This window comes from Otolemur garnettii, unplaced genomic scaffold (genome assembly GCF_000181295.1).
Source record: "Otolemur garnettii isolate 467f Iridium unplaced genomic scaffold, OtoGar3 scaffold00050, whole genome shotgun sequence".
Lineage (NCBI taxonomy): Eukaryota > Metazoa > Chordata > Mammalia > Primates > Galagidae > Otolemur > Otolemur garnettii.
In genome coordinates this window covers 11268229-11283970 of record NW_003852445.1, presented here as the reverse complement: position 1 = coordinate 11283970, position 15742 = coordinate 11268229, and the positions used below count along the sequence as shown (strand labels likewise).

The window sequence follows — 15742 nt, the reverse complement described above, 5'->3', positions numbered from 1 at the left end:
TAAAATCTTCTGGACTAAAGTCAAGGCCTAGGTACCTCTCTTCTGGTACCTCTGTAAAGAAGCCACTCAGTGACATACACATGGTTAATTGCATAGCAACTCACAGGGCTACTAATTTGATAGTCACTAACTGAGGGAACTTACATTAGTTAACCTTTTAGTTGGCTTTCAGTCTACAGGACTCTTGCCATCTCTGACTTTCACCCACATAGCTCTCTGCACTGGGGCTTTCCATAAAGAGACAAAGTGTAAGGCTGCCAAAGTGCTTGTTTTGGCCAGTTCTCTGAACCCCCTTATCAATTCTGTCATTTGGAAAAGACCTAAATAAGTATCCCCTTTTGTGATGGGAGGTGCCTTTGAGGGAATTGTGGCTTTCTTAGAGTTTCCCAAATTTGAGGGTCTTTTGTTGTTGTTATTGTTGTTGTTTTCCAGGCATAGTCTCACTCTGTTGCCCCAGATTAGAGGTTGTGGCATCAGCCAAACTCGTAGCAACCTCATACTCCTGGGGTCAAGTGATCACCCTGCCTTAGCCTCCTGAGTAACTGGGACTACAAGCAGCTAATTTTTCTATTTTTAGTAGAGATGGGGTCTTGCTTTTGCTCAGGCCAGTCTTGAATTCCTAAGCTCAAGTGATCTTCCCATCTTGACCTCCCAGAGTGCTAGGATTATAGGCAGTGAGCCACTGCACCCAGCCTCCAGACTTGGAGGTTTTGATTTGTTATTCCTGTGAAACCACTTTCCTTGAGCTTCTCTCTTTTTTCCATAGCTTGATATGGCAAGCACAGGGGTCCACCATGTGATCCCTGCTACATGGCTGAAGGATCAGGTGTGTTTCCTTTTGAAGTTCATGCTACAGCAGTGTAAGACCCAGTATGAGTTGGGAAAACTTTTACAGCTGTTTGTTGGAATAGAGCATCTCTTCTCTGAAGGTAAGAGTCCTCACACTTTTTTTTTTTTTTTCCTGAGACAGAGTCTTACTCAGTTGCCCTTGGTAGAGTGCAGTGGCATCATAGCTCACAGCAACCTCAACCTCTTGGGCTTAAGCAATCCTCTTGCCTCAGCCTCCTGTGTGGCTGGGTCTACCTATAGGTATCTGCCGCTATGCCTGGCTAGGTTTTTTTTTTTTTTTCTTTCTATTTTTAGTAGAGACAGGGTCTCTCTCTTGCTCAGGAGGATCTCAAACTCCTGAGCTCAGGTGATCCACCTGCCTTGGCCTCCAGGAGTGCTAGGATTACAGGCATGAGCCATCGTGCCCAGCTAGCTTTCTTAATCTTGAAACTCTTTTAGAAGGGCAGTTAGCAAATTAAAATGCATATGATATGCAATGCTGTATTTACAGTCCATAACTAGGTGTGACAAAGTTACAGGTAACTTCAAATTGTGGTTAAAATATTCAAAACATAGTATAATTGCATAAAACATAAATAATATAGCCAATCCTCTTACTCTAAGCAGTTATCAAATAGCCACATTTCCTAATGGCTAGCCTCTACATTACTCTGTCCCTATCATCCTCTCAAGAAATGTCATCATTGCTTAGGGTCACAACCCTGTTTCAGGAGTTAGCAATTCATTCTAAAAGTTTCAGAGACAAATTTCACTTATTTTTTGCAGATTCCTCCAGATGTCTGCAATCTTAGAGAGTCTTAGGTTGTTGCTGAATGAATCAAACCAATACTGCCTTACTATTATCTTTTTCACATTAGAGGATTCCACATTTTTATTGAATGATAATGTTCCTTTATAGCAGATTCTGACGTTTTCACCACTATGGTTATTTTTTCACACTTAAATTCACAGATGTTCATGGTGAGCACAATGGCTTAAGCCTATAATCCCAGCACTCTGGGAGACTGAGGCAGGAGGATAGCTTGAGCCTAGAAGTTCAACACTGGCCTAGACAATATAGTGAGACCTCATCTTTAATTTAAAAAAAGAAAGAAAAATGATATGTTCAATAGGAGAGCTGGATCTACACAGAACACTGATAGAATGCTGGGCTCAAGACCAAATATTTAGTAGGGGATGGGTCCGATGATTGAAAATAAAGTGGGTTGTTTCCAAAATACAGTGGCTGTAGGATGGTAGTTGTCAGTTAATATACAGATCGAATGATAGGTGATAGGTCCTTTAAACATCTAGGTGTTTTTGTTGATATTCTTCAGAAATGAATTTTCTGTTTGCCATAATCTGTCTTTAAATAAATTACAAGGATTCTACATCGTTAACCAGTACTATAATACTTTTACTCATATAAGTAATCAGTTATTTCTATTTTTATAGGATATTTTTATTATGTGTGTTTATGTATAGCATTGTATATGCAATGTCACTAAGGATAATAATTTCCCAGGGACATCAGGAAGAGCTCAGCTGGATTACCCTAGGTTAAGCAGATAGATGTCAGGAGGTGCAAGTGACACTTCATTCTGAATATGATGACTATATTGTAGCCTAGGCTATTGGGCTAGCTGCAATTTCAACTGTCCTATGAGTTCTGTGTCTTAATCTACATGATGCCAACATTGAATAAACAAAGGACCAATCAGTCAATCAAACAAATTTGACCAAGGCAGGGGAAAAATCCAGAAAGAAGTTGGGATTACCTAAGACAATAACTAAAATCTTTCCACAGTTACTGTGTTTGTTATATAGAAGGCTGCCAACTTCTGCCCTGTATATAAAGCCAGATTTATAAATTGAGTTTGTATGCTAATCCTGAACAGTTTGTACTATAAGGCAGGCAAGTTTAGCAGACTTTACCAGTAAGGATTTTCCGGGGTCTTTTTTTGGCATCTTTAGTGTGATGGCTCCTTCTACTAGTCATCCAAGGTAGAAAAACAGGTTTTTGTTTTGCTTTAACCACATTTGTGTGTTAAACATGTATATTTTCCTGTAATATTTAGTTACTCTTGAAATACCAAAGCAGCATTTTTATTGATTAAAAGTTTATATCCTCTTCTCTTTGACACAGGTCTAGATGTGAAGAAGCTTTGTCTCCTTAGCCAAATTTTGAAGGATACATCTATAGCCATTAATCGTGTAATTATTACCAACTATAGCATTGAGAATTTTCAGCATGAATGTAGATCTGTTTTGGAGAGACTGCAGACAGATGGACAATTTGCTTTGGCCAGGAGGGTGGCAGAATTAGCTGAGTTACCTGTGGACAACTTGGTTATTGAAGAGGTATCATCAGTTTTTTAAGTTAATGAAAATCTTAGCTTTTAAAACCAATGTTAAACAGAATCAAATGAGATTATAGAAGAGGAGGCAATTTTACTTTTAACATACACATTGTTTTCAGAAATGGATGAACCTGGGATGCCCATTATTGAAGAATGTGTGCTTGAAATGTAAATTTAGCCTACAGGATTTGCTACAACTGTTTTCTTTTGAATAGAATTAAATACAAGATGGCTTCCTCCTGAACCCCATTTAGTGAGATAAATTGAGAATTGTTTTTTATACCTTAACTGGTATAAAATTTCCAGGGTCATCTGTAGCCAAGTCCCATGTTTTCTGATTTGCTTTATTTTAATAAAATGGTGTACTTAGAAAACATTAGCATTTTTGATACTCCTTTATCCAGGAAAGGCTAAAATTTGCTTTGTTAAATTTCACAGATAACACAGGAAATGCAGACTCTAAAACACATTGAGCAGTGGTCCCTGAAACAAGCAAGAATTGACTTCTGGAAAAGATGCCATGAGAATTTTAAGAAAAATTGCATTTCAAGCAAAGCAGCTGCTTCTTTTTTCTCAGCCCAGGCCCTTGTGGCATGTGACTACCCAACTGGCAGGAGCAGCATTGAGGAGCGCCATCTACTGCTCACACTGTCAGGACACTGGCTTGCCCAGGAGGACCTGGTGCCCTTGGACAAACTGGAAGAGCTGGAGAAGCAGATCTGGCTCTGCCGCATCACCCAACACTCCCTTGGAGGGAACCAGGAGGAAATGGAGCCCAGGTTTTCTCAGCAGATCTCAGCTAGTGGTGAACTTTCCTTTGATAGTTTAGCCAATGAGTTTTCGTTCTCCAAGTTTGCTGCTCTGAACACATCAAAATATTTTGAACTTAATGGACTTCCATCCAAAGAGACATGTGAGAATAGCCTGGATTGGAAGGAGCAGGAATCACTAAACTTTTTGATTGGACGCCTGTTGGATGATGACTGTGTGCATGAAGCCAGTAGAGTATGCCGGTATTTTCATTTTTATAACCAAGATGTTGCCTTGGTGTTGCACTGCAGAGCACTGGCCTCAGGAGAAGCTAGTGTGAATGACCTGCACCCAGAGATCCGTTCCCTCCTACAAAGTGCTGAGCTGCTTGAGGAAGAAGAGGAGCCCAGCATTCCCCTAGGGAAAGTCCAAGGCAGTAAGTAAAGATCAAACTGCCTTGAGTTCTAAATGGTGCTGTTGGCACTGTCTCCAAAAAGGAAGGGTCTCTTATGACATAATAGTTAAACTAAGTTAAAGGGACAGCAACTTTTTTCCAGGTAATTTATAAACTAGTTTATTACTTGAAGTAGAAACACCTATGCCATTTTAGTTAGCTAAAGACTTAGAGGGAATCCATAGACTTGTAGCTAATTCACTGAAATTATCCTATACAATTTATTCTGTACATCTATAAATTTAATCACATTTCCAGTTGTACATTGAAAGTATATAGGCTCGGCTCCTATAGCTCAACCGGCTAAGGCGCCAGCCATGTACACCTAAGGTGGCGGGTTCGAATCCCCAGCCCGGACCCGCCAAACAACAATGACGGCTGCAACCAAAAAAATAGCCGGGTGTTGTGGCGGGCGCCTGTGGTCCCAGCTACTTGGGAGGCGGAGGCAAGAGACTCGCTTGAGCCCAGGAGTTGGAGGTTGCTGTGAGCTGTAATGCCACGGCACTCTACCCAGGGGGACAGCTTGAGGCTCTGTCTCAAAAAAAAAAAAAGAAAGTATATAGAAATATGGTTGATTTTTATATAAACCTTGTATTTTATGACTTTGTTAAAGTTGCTTCTTTTAAGTTTTCTTGGCTGGGTATGGTGGCTCAGACCTATAATCCCAGCACTTTGGGAGGTTGAAGTAAGAGGATCACTTGAGGCCAGGAGTTAGAGACCTGCCTGGGCAATGTAGGGAAATGTCATCTCTCCAAAAAAAATTTTTAAGGCTGGGTACAGTGGTTCACACCTGTAATCCTAGCACTCTGGGAGGCCAAAGCAGGTGGATCTGTTGTACTCAGGAGTTTGAGACCAGGCTAAGCAAGAGCAAGGACCCCGTCTCTAAAGACCGCTAGACATTATGGCTGGAGCCTATAGTTGTATCAACTCAGGAGCGTGAGGGAAGAGGATCCCTTAAGCCCAGGAGTTGCGATTGCTGTGACCTTGATGCCACTTTACTCAGGGCAAAAAAGTGAAACTCTGTCTCAAATAGCCAGGCATGCTAGTGCATACTTGTAGTCCCAACTATGTGGAACACTGAGAAAGGAGGAGCCTCCCTATGGGAGTTCACATAGCAGGGCCCTGTCTTTAAAAAAAAAAAAAAACACAAAACATTGGGCGGCACCTGTGGCTCAAAGGAGTAGGGCGCCGGCCCCATATGCTGGAGGTGGCGGGTTCAAACCCAGCCTCAGCCAAAAACTGCAAAAAAAAAAAAAAAAATTGAAATTTTTTCCTATAGATTCTCAGGATTTTCTACAGAGACAACCATGTCATCTACAAATAGAGACAACTTTACTTCTTTGTTTCTAACTGCATGTCTTTTATTTCTGGTTCTTTATTGCACTGGCTTGACTTTTCAAGTACTGTATTAGATAGGAGTGGTAAGGTTGGACAACCTTCCCTTTTTATAGTTCTTGCAGGGAAAGCATTTGGTCTTTCATCATCAAGTATGATATTAACTATAGCCTTTTTTTTTGAGACAGAGCCTCAAGCTGTCGCCCTGGGTAGAGTGCTGCAGCATTACAGCTCACAGCAACCTCCAAATCCTGGGCTCAAGTGATTCTCCTGCCTCTGCCTCCCAAGTAGCTGGGACCACAGGTGCCTGCCACAATGCCCAGCTACTTTTTTGGTTGCAGCCGTCACTGTCGTTTGGCAGGCCTGGGCTGGATTCAAACCTACCAGCTCAGGTGTATGTGGCTAGCACCTTAGCTGCTTGAGCCACAGGTGCTGAGCCTTAACTGTAGGCTTTTTGAAGATAAACTTTTGTCATGGTATTTTTTTGTTTTTGTTTGCTTTTTTTTTTTTTTCTTTTAGACAGAGTCTCACTTTGTCACCTAGGTAAAATCCTATGGCATCATAGCTCACAGCAACCTCAAACTCTTGAGCTCAAGTGACCCTCTTGCCTCAGCTTCCTGAGTAGTTGGGACTATAGGTGCACCACCACACCCAGCTGAGCTCGTTTTTCTATTTTTAGTAGACATGGGATCTCACTTCTGCTCTGGCTGGTCTCCTAAGCTCAGGAATTCTCCCACGTCGGCCTTCCAGAGTGCTGGGATTATAGGAATGAGCAACTGTGCCTGGCCCACTTTATCATGTTGAGAAAGTTCTCTTCTGTTCCTAGTTTGCTGAGAGTTTTTATAAGGAATCAATATTGTATTTTGTCATGTTTCTTTCTGCATCTTTTCATCTAATCATGCATTTTTTTCTTTTTTAGACTATTAACATAGTGAATTATGTTAATTGATTTTTAAATACTGAACCAGCCTTGCAGACCCCACTTAGATAAACTGTACTTGATCTTAGCACATTATTCTTTTTGATGTATTGCTAGAATCAATTTTTTTTTTTAGAGACAGAGTCTCTGTCACAGTTGGTAGAGTGCTATGGCATCACAGCTCACAGCAACCTCCAACTCTTGGGCTCAGGTGATTCTCTTGCCTCAGCCTCCTAAGCTGCTGAGACTACAGGTGCCCACCATTATGCCTGGCTATTTTTTGTTGCAGTTTGGCTGGGGCTGAGTTTGAACCCACCACCTTCAGTATATAAGGCTTGTGCCCTACTCATTGAGCCATAGGCACCACCCTATTGCTAGAATCAATTTGCTATTTTGTTGAGTATTTTTGCATTTACAGGCAATCCCTGGGTTACAAACTAGATGGGTTCTATAGGTTTGTTCTTAAGGTGAATTTGTACATTAAGTTGGGACCAATACATTTATCTATGACCTTAATGTCCTCTGTTCATAAGTGCAAGTCATATGTTATCTGGATGTTTGTAACTCAGGGACTTACTGTAATAGCCTCCACTACAAGTGCAAGTAGTACATAAGTCAGATGTTTGTAATTCGGGGACTGCCTATATGTCTATGAGAAATACTGACCTGTAATTTTCTTTTTGTACCGTTTTTATATCAGGATAATGCTGGTTTCATTAGTTGGAAAGTATTCCCTTCTATTTTACTTTCTGGAAAACATTGTATAGAACTGGTGTTACTTCATCTTTAAATGTTTAGTAGAATTTGCCAGTTGGCTGGGCCTGGTGGCTCACACCTGCCTTATAATCCCAGCACTCTGGCAGGCCGAGATGAGTGGATCCCTTGAGCTCAGGAGTTTGAGACCAGCCTGAGCAAGAGTGTGATCCTGTCTCTACTAAAAAAAATAGAAAAAACGTGATGGGCACCTGTAGTCCCAGCTACTTGGGAGGTTAAAGCAGGAAGATTGCTTGAGCCTCAGAGTTTGAGGTTGCTGTGAGATATGATGTCATGGCACTCGACTCAGGGGACAGAGTGAGACTCTGTCTCAAAAAAATAAATAAATAGATAAAAATAAAATAGAATAGAATTTACCAGTAAAACCATCTGAACCCCGGTGCTTTATTTTTTGGAATATTTAAAACTACAAATTCAATTTCTTTCATAATTACAAGTCTGTTCAGGTTATCTTTTTTTTTTACCTCGAGTGAGTTTTGGCAGTTTGTGACTTTCAAGGAAATTCTTTTTTTCTGCCTTTTGGGTTATTTGAACATTTTTAGTCTTCCATTTAAATATTTGTGGGTTTTGACTGTATATCTTTGTATAATTTAGTTTCTTTAGATATTACAATATATATTTTTAACTCTTTTTCTTTTATTAAGTCATATACACATAGATCATGAATACATTTATGTATTTGTGGAGTACAATGTGTTGTTTTTTTATATAATTTGCAATGCTTACATCAAACTAATATAGCTTTTACCTCATTACTTAATTATTGTGTTAAGACATTAATGTTCTATACTTGATAGATTTGACTTGTACCTTTGCAATATGCTCTATACGTGTGGTCTTCCCACCATTTACAAATGTAAGGCCTCAAAAAATTGGTCAAAGACTCAGTTGTTCTTCTCCATGGAAATCTTTAGTAAAAGGCAAAAGATTTATATGATCTGAAGAGAAACCAGAGTTTAACTTTCAGTCAACTTAGAATCAATATTTTACCCCCACCTTTTTTTTTTCTTTTTTGAGACTGAGTCTCATTGTGTTGCCCTCGATAGAGTGCCGTGGTGTTACACCTCACAGCAACCTCAAACTCTTGGGCTTAAGCAATTCTTTTGCCTCAGCCTCCCAAGTAGCTGCCATAATGCCTGGCTATATTTTTGTTACAATTGTCGTTGTTTAGCAGGCCTCAGGCTGTGTTCAAACCAGCCTGCCCCAGTGTATGTGGCCAGTGCCCTAACCACTGAGCTCCAGGCGCCGAGCCTACCTCTTTTTTTTTTAAATGTAGTTTTTGAGACAGGATTTCACTCAGTTGCGTATGCTGGTGTGCATAGCTCACTGCAGCCTCTAACTCCTGGGTTCAGGCAATCCTGCCTCAGCTTCCCAAGTAGCGGGGACAAGAGATACACACCAGCATGCCTGGCTAATTTTTCTTTTCTTTTTTTATTTTTTAAGAGATGGAGTCTTGCTGTTGCCCAGGCTGGTCTCAAAACTTCTGGCCTCAAGTGATCATCCCACTTTAGCTTCCCAAAATAATAGGATTATAGGCATGAGCCACCACACCCAGCCCCTACTTGTCTTTTATTACGTCTATGGGCAATGAAAACGCCATCAAACAATACTATAGTCTTGGCACCTGTAGCTCAGTGAATAGGGCGCCAGCCACATACCCTAAGGCTGGAGGGTTTGTGCCTGGCCCGGGCCTGCTAAACAACAGTGACAACTGCAACCAAAAAATAGCAGGGCATTGTGGCGGGCGCCTGTAGTCCTAGCTACTCGGGAGGCTAAAAGCAAGAGAATCGCTTAAACCCAAGAGTTTGAGGTTGCTATGAGGTGTGATGCCACAGCACTCTACCGAGGTGACATAGTAAAACTCTATCTTAAAACAAACAAAAATGCTATAATTTTTTGCTTCTACCTAAAAAATATATGTTAAAAATTTTAAGAAGAGAATAATCTATCATATTTACAAAACTAATTACAATTTTTATTTTTCCTTCATTCCAGACGTCCTAGGTTTCCTCTTGGTTTCTTTTTCCTTCCATTTAAAGGACTTTCTTTAATTATTCTTTTAGAGCTGTCTGCCAGCAATAGATTATCTGTTTTTGTTTTCTCATCAGTTTTCATCATCTGGGAATGTCTATTTCACCTTCATTCCTGAGGAATGTTTTTACTGAATATGGAAAATTAGTTCTTTCCCCCTTTTTTTTGAGACAGTCTCATTTTGTCACCCTCAGTAGAGTGCCGTGGTGTCACAGATCATAGCAACCTCAAACTATGGTATTCAAGCAAGCCTTCTTTCGTCAGCCTCCCAAGTAGCTGGGACTACAGACAGGCATCTGACACAATGCTCTGGCCCAGGCTGGTCTCAAACTCGTGAGTTTAGGCAATCCACCCACCTTGGCCTCCTAGACTAGGATTATAAGCATGAGCCACCTCACCCAGCCAAATTAGTTCTTTTCTTTCAGCAGTTGAAAATGCTGTACACACTTCCTTTTGGCCTTGATATGTGATGAAAAATCTGCAGTCATGTGAATCATTTTTCACCTATAGATAGTGCATGTCCCTCTGATGCTTTCAAGATTTGGTCTGCTTTTAGTCTTCAGCAGTTTGGTTATAATATGGCTGGGTGTGTATTTCTTTGTGTTTATTTTGTTTGGGGTTCATTGAGCTTCTTTAATATATAGGTTTGTGTATATGTATGTATGTGCTCCACCAAACTTGGTAGTTGTCAGTCATAAGTTTTTCAAATATTTTTCAGTACCATACTCTTTCTTTCTTCTGAAACTTTGGTGACATGAATTTCAAACTTTTATCATCTCACAGGTCCTTGAAGTTTTCTTCAATTTTTTTTTTTTTTCTTTTTGGCATAGGGTCTCACTCTTTTACCCAGGCTGGAATGGAGTGATACAGTCATAGAGACTTGTAACCTTGAATTCCTAGGCTCAAGTGATCGTTCTGCCTCAGCTTCCATGCCTGCCACAACACCTGACTAGTTTTTCTATTTTTAGTAGAGACTGGGTCTCTCTTGCTCAGGCTGGTTTCAAACTCCTGAGCTCAGGCAATTCTCCTGCCTTGGCCTCCCAAAGTGCTACTAGTATTACAGGTGAGAGCCACCTGCCCGGCCCATATATTTATATTTTACAAAAATAAGACTGCAAGGCTGGGCATGGTGGCTAATGCCTATAAACCTGGCACTCTGGGAGGCTGCGGTAGGTGGATTACTTGAGCTCATGAGTTCAAGGCCAGCCTGAGCAAAAGCAAGACCCCCATTTCTATTAAAATAGAAAAACTGAGCCAAGAGAATTGCTTGCACTCGAGTTGGAGGTTGCTGTGAGCTGTGACTTCATGGCACTCTACCCAGGGCAACAGCTTGAGACTCTCTGCCTCAACTAAATAAATAAATAAACAAATAAGTTTGCATCACACTGATCTGTTTCTTCCTGTCAGTACATATAGATCAGCCCCCCTTTTTTTAAGGACTGTAGAGTATTCTATTTGGATATACCATGATTTAATAATGTTTTATTGATATATACCTTAATTTTTCTATTTTGTTTTGCCATTATAAAATGTTATATATTCTTTTCTACTTTTTTCATTGATAGAAATTCTTTTTTTTTTTTTTTTTTTGGCCAGGGCTAGGTTTGAACCCACCATCTCTGGCATATGGAGCCAGCACCCTACTCCTTGAGCCACAGGTGCTGCCCTGATAGAAATTCTTTATCAAATTAAGAAAATTTTCTTCTATTTCAGGCTAAGATTTTTTTTTTTTTAAGAGACAGAATCTCACTTTATCACCCTCAGTAGAGTGCTGTGGCATCACAGCTCACAGCAACCTCCAAATCCTGGGCTAAGGCGATTCTCTTGCTCGCTATCTGCACCTGGCTATTTTTTTGTTGTGGTTTAACCAAGGCCAGCCACCTGCCACCCTTGGTATATGGGGCCAGTGCCCTACTCACTGAGCCACAGGCACCACCCCAGGCCAAGATATTTTTTTAAAAATCAGGAATGCGGCTAGACGCCCGTAGCTCAGTGAGTAGGGCACCAGTCACGTACACTACGGCTAGCAGATTCGAACCTGGCCCAGGCCTGCTAAACAACAACGACAACTACAATCAAAAAATAGATGGGTATTGTGGCAGGTGCCTGTAGTCCCAGCCACTCGGTGGCTGAGGCAAGAGAATCACTTAAGCCCAAGAGTTAGAAGTTGCTATGAGCTGTGACGCCATGGCACTCTACCGAGGGGGACAAAATGAGACATTGTCTCAAAAAAAAAAAAAAAATCAGGAGTGGATTCTAATTTTACTATATACCTTTAAAGTGTACTTGAATTTTTTGAAACAAGTGTGTTGGGGAGGAGCTTGAGGAGGGTGGGAGCAGGAGTCAAGTAACAGCCTCTCAGATGCAGAGTGACCACAGTTGGCTTATGTGATACAAGGGAAGATTGGGAGGGAGTATGTGTAGAAGGAGAATCAGGTAGGCATCTTTGTTGCTGCTTTTTCAGTCTCTTACTAGGTGACTTTTAGTCGTTTATAGCATACGAAGCCTTTGAAGTATACTGAGCAGGGATTCTTTGTGGAAGAAGGCAATGATGAAAGTTTAAGTGGGTTCCTGTCAGAAGTGGTCCTAGAACCAGGAGGGATCAGTCATGGGAGTGCATTGCAGGGAGCTGTGAGCAGAGGGAGAGACATAGGCACCTGGCGGAAGCCTTCACCTGCTGGGTTAGAGCTCCCCTCAGACCCATATTTGCTTCCAGCTTCGAGTCTGGATAGTCAGTCATTTGTGGTGGTACCCTCTGGTGATGCAGTGGTGACTCATCTGCAAACTCTGACGAGCAGATGTCTCCATGGGAAGAACTACTGCCGGCAGGTCCTCTGTCTGTATGAACTTGCTAAGGTATGTGCCACAGGGTGGGAGTGGGTATTCTGTTGCCCTGGATAGAGTGCCAGGAAGTCACAGATCACAGCAACCTCCAACTCTTGGGCTCAAACAATCCTTTTGCCTCAGTTTTTCTATTTTAATAGAAATGGGGTCTTTTGCACAGGGGCTCACATAGGACATTTCTTCTGAGTGAGGGAAGTAGGAAGTTAGAAGTTGTTTGGGAACATTGGTAAGACAGCTCTTCAGGTGACAATCATGACCTAAGAGTAGAGCTCTTGTCAAGAAGTCAGCCCCCATGAGTCCCTTTCTGGGAAATAGTGCGGGATTGGAGGGGCAGGGGGGCACCAGGCCAGATTCTAAAGTTTAGAAGATTCTTGATTTGACTCTTGGCTGATGCTCAGTAAACCAGAAAGCTATGGCAAGACATCAGTCCGTGAGTCCCTGGCTGTTCACTTAATGATGATTTGACTATAAGAGTACCTTTTAGATCTAAAATCTTAGGCTTTGGCTCGGCGCCCATAGCTCAGTGAGTAGGGTGCCAGTCACATACACCGAGGCTGGAGGGTTTGAGCCCCGGCTGGGCCTGCCAAACAACAATGACAACTGTAACCAAAAAATAGCCCAGTGTTGTAGCCCAAGCGTTAGAGGTTGCTGTGAGCTGTGATGCCTCGGCTCTCTACCGAGGGTGACATAGTAAGACTGTCTCAAAAATAAATAAATAAATAAATAAAATCTTAGGCTTTGCTTCATGAATGTTCGGAACATTCCATATGGAATACAGTGCCTATTGAAAATGGAACAGAAATTGTCTATGGCTTTCTGCTGGATGAGGGAGAAAAATAGCAGACCAGAAGTGGAAGAATATGATAGAAATAAAGCCCAGCGTTAAAGCCAGGGGTTCTCAACCTGTGGGTTGCGACCCCTCTTTTCCATTTGTAACAATGCAGCAGTTAGGAAGGTTGAGAACCACTGCTTAAAGCCCTTGCCTTGGAGAAGACTCAGAGACCCTTAGAGATTGTGTTTGAAAGGTTCAACAAGAGAGTCACCTTGAAGACTTCAGTCAGTCTTCTGTCTGAAGATAGCCTTTCTTTTATTTTGATTATTTTGATTTGGCTTTAGTAAAATGATGGAAAGGGTGAGAAAATGGTACTTTTTCTAAGGTTCTTGCTCAGGGTGAAGGATCTTTAAGCTAAGAAAACTAATAATAGGCTTGGCACCTATAGCTCAGCAGCTAGGGCGCCAGCCACATACACTGGAGCTGGTGGGTTTGAATCCTGCCCTGGCCTACCAAACAACAATGACAACTACAACCAAAAATAAATTAGCCGGGCATTGTGGTGGGCACCTGTGGTCCCAGCTACTTAGGAGGCTGAGGCAAGAGAATCAATCACTTAAGCCCAAGAGTTTGAGGTTGCTGTGAGCTGTGACGGCACAGCACTCTACCAAAGGTGACAAAGTGAGACTCTGTCTCCAAAAAAAAAAAAGAAAACTAATAATAGAGCCTCGTCCACATAAGATTTCAGAAAAGTCTTTTCCTAGCTTCTAAAAGTGGCTTTGATGACCTTTGTCTTCCTCTCAGGAGTTGGGCTGTTCCTACACAGATGTTGCTGCCCAGGATGGTGAAGCCATGCTCCAGGCAATCTTGGCCTCTCAGCAGCCTGACCGATGCAAACGAGCCCAGGCCTTCATCAGCACCCAAGGCCTCAAGCCAGATACTGTAGCTGAACTTGTGGCTGAAGAGGTGACCCGAGAGCTGCTGGCCCTATCAGAGGGAACAGGTGCCCTGCCCTCCCCAGCCTCTAGTTGGCATTTTTTGGTTCCCAGAGTTAAGGATTTGGATGTTATACATCTTATATGTTGTCTGGTTAAGTTTCTGGATCATAGTTATGAGAGAATACATTGCATTTATCTTGTTGCTTTTTATTATTTTATGATTATGCTTAGAGTAGCTGTGTCTTTTTCTGAGCTGCAGAATCCCTCTGTCTTGTAAGATGACCAATAGGTCAAGGATTTTGAGCTCAACAAGGGGAGAGCTCCATTAGCATTACTTCTTGGTGCCTAAGCCTGGGTAGAGTGGGCTTTCTGGCACAGGGCTCTTAACCCTCTCCCAACTTTCTCTAGGTAAAACCATCACTTGTCTCTATATCTTTCTGTATAGGACATAAACAGATGTTCAGCCCAGCAGAGGAAAGCCAGATGTTTCTTCAGCTAACCACTCTGTGTCAAGACCGCACTTTGGTAGGCTTGAAGTTGTTGGATAAGATTTCCTCCGTTCCTCATGGGGAATTGTCTTGCAGTAAGTCCTTAGCCTTTTCTTACATTTTTTAAGCCTAACCAGGTCTCTAAAAGGTTTCTGGAGTCAGTCTAAAACTTCATCTGAGTCTTTGTTCCTGCTGTGAATACCTAACCCTCCAGCATGGGTTATAAGCTTTTGGTTGTAAGTCTTAATTCATTCAGGAAAACTTAGAAAGTTTGGATAAGTACCCCACAATGTAAAATCACACACAAGATACCCATAATCACTCAACATACTTATTTTATTCTTATATTACCCTGCAAAGTAGGGATTGTTGTCCCTATCTCAGAAGAGAAAAAACTGAAGCTTAGAAAAGTTGATTAATTGGTGGCGCCTGTGGCTCAAAGGAGTAGGGCGCCGGCCCCATATGCTGGAGGTGGCGGGTTCAAATCCAGCCCCAGCCAAACACTGCAAAAAAAATGAAAAAAGAAAAAAAGGAAAAGTTGATTAATTTATTAGGTGGCAGAGCTGGTTTTTGAACCCCATCTGTGTGATTTTTTTTTTTTTTGATTTTTTATTAAGTCATAGCTGTGTACATTAATACTATCATGGGTTCGGAGGCTGAGGCAGCAGGATACCCGCAGCCGGAGTCTGAGGTTGCAGTGAGCTCCGACGCCACTGCCCTCTGCTCAGGGCATAGGGTGGAACTCTGTCTCGACAAAAAAAACAAAACAAACAAACAAAAAATACTATCATGGGGTACAGTGGGTTGTTTCTATATACAATTTGGAATACTTTCATCCAGCTGGTTAACACAGCCTTTATGTCATTTTCTTAGTTGTTGTGTTAAGACATTTATATTCTACATTTAGTAAGATTCACATGTACCCTTATGGGATAAATCATCCCACCAATCAACTGCTTGAGCCACACAAATGTGGACTGATCCAGCATCTGTGTGATTTTTAAAGCCTGCTCATTTTCCTTAAATGTTTAGTTCAAAATAGACATTCAGTAGTATGTGTGATAGGTTTTCTTTTCTCAAAAAACGACATTTATGGCTCGGCGCCTGTAACACAGTGGTTATGGTGCCAGCCACATGCACTGAGGCTGGTAGGTTTGAACCCGGCTGAGCCAGCTAAACAATGACAACTGCAACAAAAAATAGCTGGACATTGTGGCAGGTGCCTTTAGTCCCAGCTACTTAGGAGGCT

At 41.7% G+C, this 15742-nt stretch overlaps 1 protein-coding gene and 1 non-coding gene across 3 annotated transcripts in view; one reads left to right on the top strand and one right to left on the bottom strand.

The window, feature by feature from the left end:
- SPG11 (SPG11, spatacsin vesicle trafficking associated) overlaps positions 1–15742 on the top strand; it is an 86346-nt gene that overhangs the window by 63299 nt on the left and 7305 nt on the right. For both annotated transcript variants that reach the window (XM_003791787.3, XM_023514247.1), the window contains 6 exons: positions 767–929; positions 2975–3189; positions 3627–4374; positions 12168–12307; positions 13872–14070; positions 14451–14588. In XM_003791787.3, the coding sequence (XP_003791835.1) occupies positions 767–929; positions 2975–3189; positions 3627–4374; positions 12168–12307; positions 13872–14070; positions 14451–14588 (1603 nt within the window). The remainder of the gene's footprint in view (positions 1–766; positions 930–2974; positions 3190–3626; positions 4375–12167; positions 12308–13871; positions 14071–14450; positions 14589–15742) is intronic.
- On the bottom strand, positions 8264–8378 carry LOC111725947. Its single transcript, XR_002773879.1, has one exon. It is a non-coding gene; the product is annotated as a U5 spliceosomal RNA (small nuclear RNA).